This window comes from Dermacentor silvarum, chromosome 2 (assembly GCF_013339745.2).
Source record: "Dermacentor silvarum isolate Dsil-2018 chromosome 2, BIME_Dsil_1.4, whole genome shotgun sequence".
Lineage (NCBI taxonomy): Eukaryota > Metazoa > Arthropoda > Arachnida > Ixodida > Ixodidae > Dermacentor > Dermacentor silvarum.
This window is the reverse complement of record NC_051155.1, coordinates 54883833-54887117: the sequence shown is the minus strand read 5'-3', so window position 1 is coordinate 54887117 and position 3285 is coordinate 54883833. Positions and strand designations below refer to the sequence as shown.

At 49.7% G+C, this 3285-nt stretch overlaps 1 protein-coding gene across 1 annotated transcript; it reads left to right on the top strand.

The window, feature by feature from the left end:
* Positions 1 to 930: 930 nt before the first annotated feature.
* LOC119441481 (homocysteine S-methyltransferase YbgG) lies at positions 931 to 2209 on the top strand. The gene has a single exon (XM_037706105.2). The coding sequence runs from the start codon at positions 936 to 938 to the stop codon at positions 2061 to 2063; it is 1128 nt and encodes a 375-aa protein (XP_037562033.2). The 5' UTR covers positions 931 to 935; the 3' UTR covers positions 2064 to 2209.
* Positions 2210 to 3285: the final 1076 nt, after the last annotated feature.

Sequence of the window (3285 nt, the reverse complement as noted above, 5' to 3'; positions counted from 1 at the left end):
TGTTACACGAACGTTCCCAGCTCCGTTGAGCCCTTTGGTTCTTTCCCCAGCGTCGCTGGTTCTCCAAGTTCGCTTCAAGGAGCGCTCATAGCTGATCACCAGACGACATTGCTGCTTACGACTACATGCGAAGAAGCCATATTGAGGTGTTCAATACCTTTATTTTTTTCGGAAGGCAAAAGCAACACCGATTACACTATGGTAGCAAAGAAGTTTGATGAGTATTGCAAAGGTTAGAGCAATGCTGCTTGTTCAAAAAACAAATCCAGGAGCCAGGTAAACCTTTTGAAAAGTTTTTGAGAATCTGCCAGGTGTGAAGGAGTATGTTGATGATGTGATAATCTGAGGTTCTGCAATGAAAAAGCCCGATGAGCACGATGAGTGCACGTGGTGTTCCTTGAGCGAGGCGGTTCCCAGTGAATGTCCAAATGGGTCGTGTGGTGGCTACTTGTAAATAGCCGCTACGCAGGAACAGCGTTCTTCCAAACGCCAATATAAGGTTCCATCAAACTACCTCAAACCAATTCCAACAGCGCATGAGACCCGCATGTTTTTTTTTTTTTTTTTTTTTTTTTTTTTTTTTTTGTGTGTGTGTGTGTGTGTGTGTGTGTGTGTGTGTGTGGCAAGAAAAGACACTTGCACGAAAGCAACAGATGCAATTCGTGAATGCCACCGTGCAGTAATGCCATTTGGCTTATTAAAAACTAAGTACATGTGATGATTAAATGAGCTGTTGCTCAAACAAGTTGTTGAAAAAAGAGCGAGAACACGATCTGACGGACGAACCGTTTCACATGTCATTGTTTTCTTCCGTTCTCGTTCCTTAATGCATTGTACTCCCTGAACCAGCCCCAACCTTTTTATTATAAGCATAATGAGTTGAAAGATGAATTACTCACGTTAAAGGTTGGCACGGAATACCTACAAATAAACGGATGCAGCAGTTTCTTCCACAATTAGTACACTCTACCACCATTCTCGTGTTTAGTACCACTCGTATTTCCGCCATGGCTGTTGCACTCTGGAACAAGAACTTTGTCTGGAAGGTGCGGAACCTCTGGAAGCCGCGAAGCGGCCTGACCAGCCTGGCGAAGTCCAATCCATATCCACGCCTTTTAAACATGGCGGCGCCCGCGAACTCAGGCGGGCCGGTGCGCGTTTTGGATGGGAGCACGGGGTCGCAGCTGAGCGACCGGGGTTTGATACTGCCGAAAGATCCTCTCTGGAGCGCCAGGGTACTCGTCACTGACCTCCCGGCGATAGTAGACGTGCACAAGAGCTACATCAAGTGCGGCGCCGACGTCGTCACGACGTGCAGCTACCAAGCGAACGTCGACAACCTGCAGTCTCACCTCGGCGTCGGCGCTTCCGAGGCCGAGGCGCTGATAGCTCGCAGCTGCACGGCCGCCGTCGCGGCGCGGGAACAGTGCGGACGACCGGGCGTGATCGTCGCTGGCTCCGTCGGGCCGTACGGCGCCGCGCAGGCGGACTTGTCCGAGTACACCGGCGCGTACGCAGAAGTCAAGAGCGTCGAAGAGCTCGTCGAGTGGCACCGGCCCCGTGTTCGGTGTCTAGTCGCGGCCGGCTGCGACGTGCTAGCCTTCGAGACGATACCGGCGGCGCGCGAGGCGGTGGCACTTGTACAGTTGCTGCGCCAGTTCCCCGGCACCCAGGCGTGGCTCAGCTTTAGCACTTCGCGAGATGCACCGCACTGCACGGCCAAGGGAGAGCCGCTCGCAGAGGCTATGAACGAATGCTTGCTCGCCGATGCCTATGGACAGATTATCGCCGTCGGCGTCAACTGTTGCCCTCCGGAATCGGTGGCGGCCGCCTTTCGGTCCGTCGGACCCCTTCGGGTCCCCTTTATTGCCTATCCAAATAGCGGCGAGATGTACAGTTCGTCCGGCTGGCTTCCGGACGACCGAGCGACGCGCAAGCCCCTTTCGGCGTACGTCCCCGAATGGATCGACCTCAACGCACGGTGGATTGGCGGCTGTTGCAGGACTGGGCCGGACGATATCAGTGGCGTCGCCAAGGTTGTAAACAGTCTCGCGTCAGCGTGATAAGTCGTCTTCGTTGCGCACTCGCATACAGAGCGCTACCGTTGTTCCTACTAAATTCCAGAAGAGAACAGTCTCGTCGCAGTAGCGCAGGCTGAACGTGCATGTATACCAGCAATAAAAGTGCCTCGGCTGCACTGATTCTGTTACATTTGTCAGTTCTCATGCCTATTTTGTAGCTGTCGAATATTTGCCGAATGTCTCATATTTAGGTCATGTTTTCGGACTCATTATGGAGCAATCGAGACTACAAACACCAGGCAGAATCAGCTTTATGAGCTGAACGTACAGGACAGTCTACCTGTTCTGTTTACTCCCAATAACTTGCATTTTCTTGTCTGCCGTCACTGTGCATGTTCCTCTTTAAAATTATCCTGATCCAACATACATCTCGGAATAAGCTTTCGTGAGGCAGTTCATTAACTGCCATGAAACTAGATGGATTCTGTAAACCTGTCATCCCATGCAACGCTAGTGTTTATGGACTACAGCGTTCACAAGCTGTGCCGAAATGTATACAGCAGTCCGTGCGAGTGCACACTACATGATGTCGATGCAGTGACGTCACGAGGATGGACGCGATGTTATTTAATTATTATTATTATTTATTTAGAAAGACCTCACAGGCCTACGAAGAGGCATAGGGTGAGGGGGGGGGGGGGCATGTGGTACACTTTATAACAAAATACAATCGGTATGAAGATATCGATACATACGAGTATTCAAAAATTGGCACAAAACAAAGAAATTTGCATATTACAGAAGCTAGACAGATGTTAAATGAACAGATAAGCATTGCATAAAAACAGCAAGAAGAGAAAATAAAAGGGGGGAAGAATAGTGAGAAGAGGTGTATGGCCATGAGAAGTAAGAAGTGAAAGACAGCCATCAGGTTGACTATCATTCGTCCATTTCATTTCAGCGTGTGTGACAAAATGGAAACTGGTGTGTGCACGTGGCACTTTTGCACACTGCTATGCGATGTAATGCATGTGCCAGTCGTATGTAAGATCTACTTTGCAGTTGGCGCGAGACAAGTATACGTATGATTGTGGCCCAATGGCTAGAGTATCGGGCTCTTGTGCTGGAAGATCAAGGTTTGATCCCACCATTCTGCACGCATTTCTGTATTTTTATGGAGTTATCCAACAAGACAGCAGCAGCCACAATCAGTAAAGTCCGGAAGGGTTTGCTAGGTAAGCTTTGCTTTAAAGATTTGCGACAC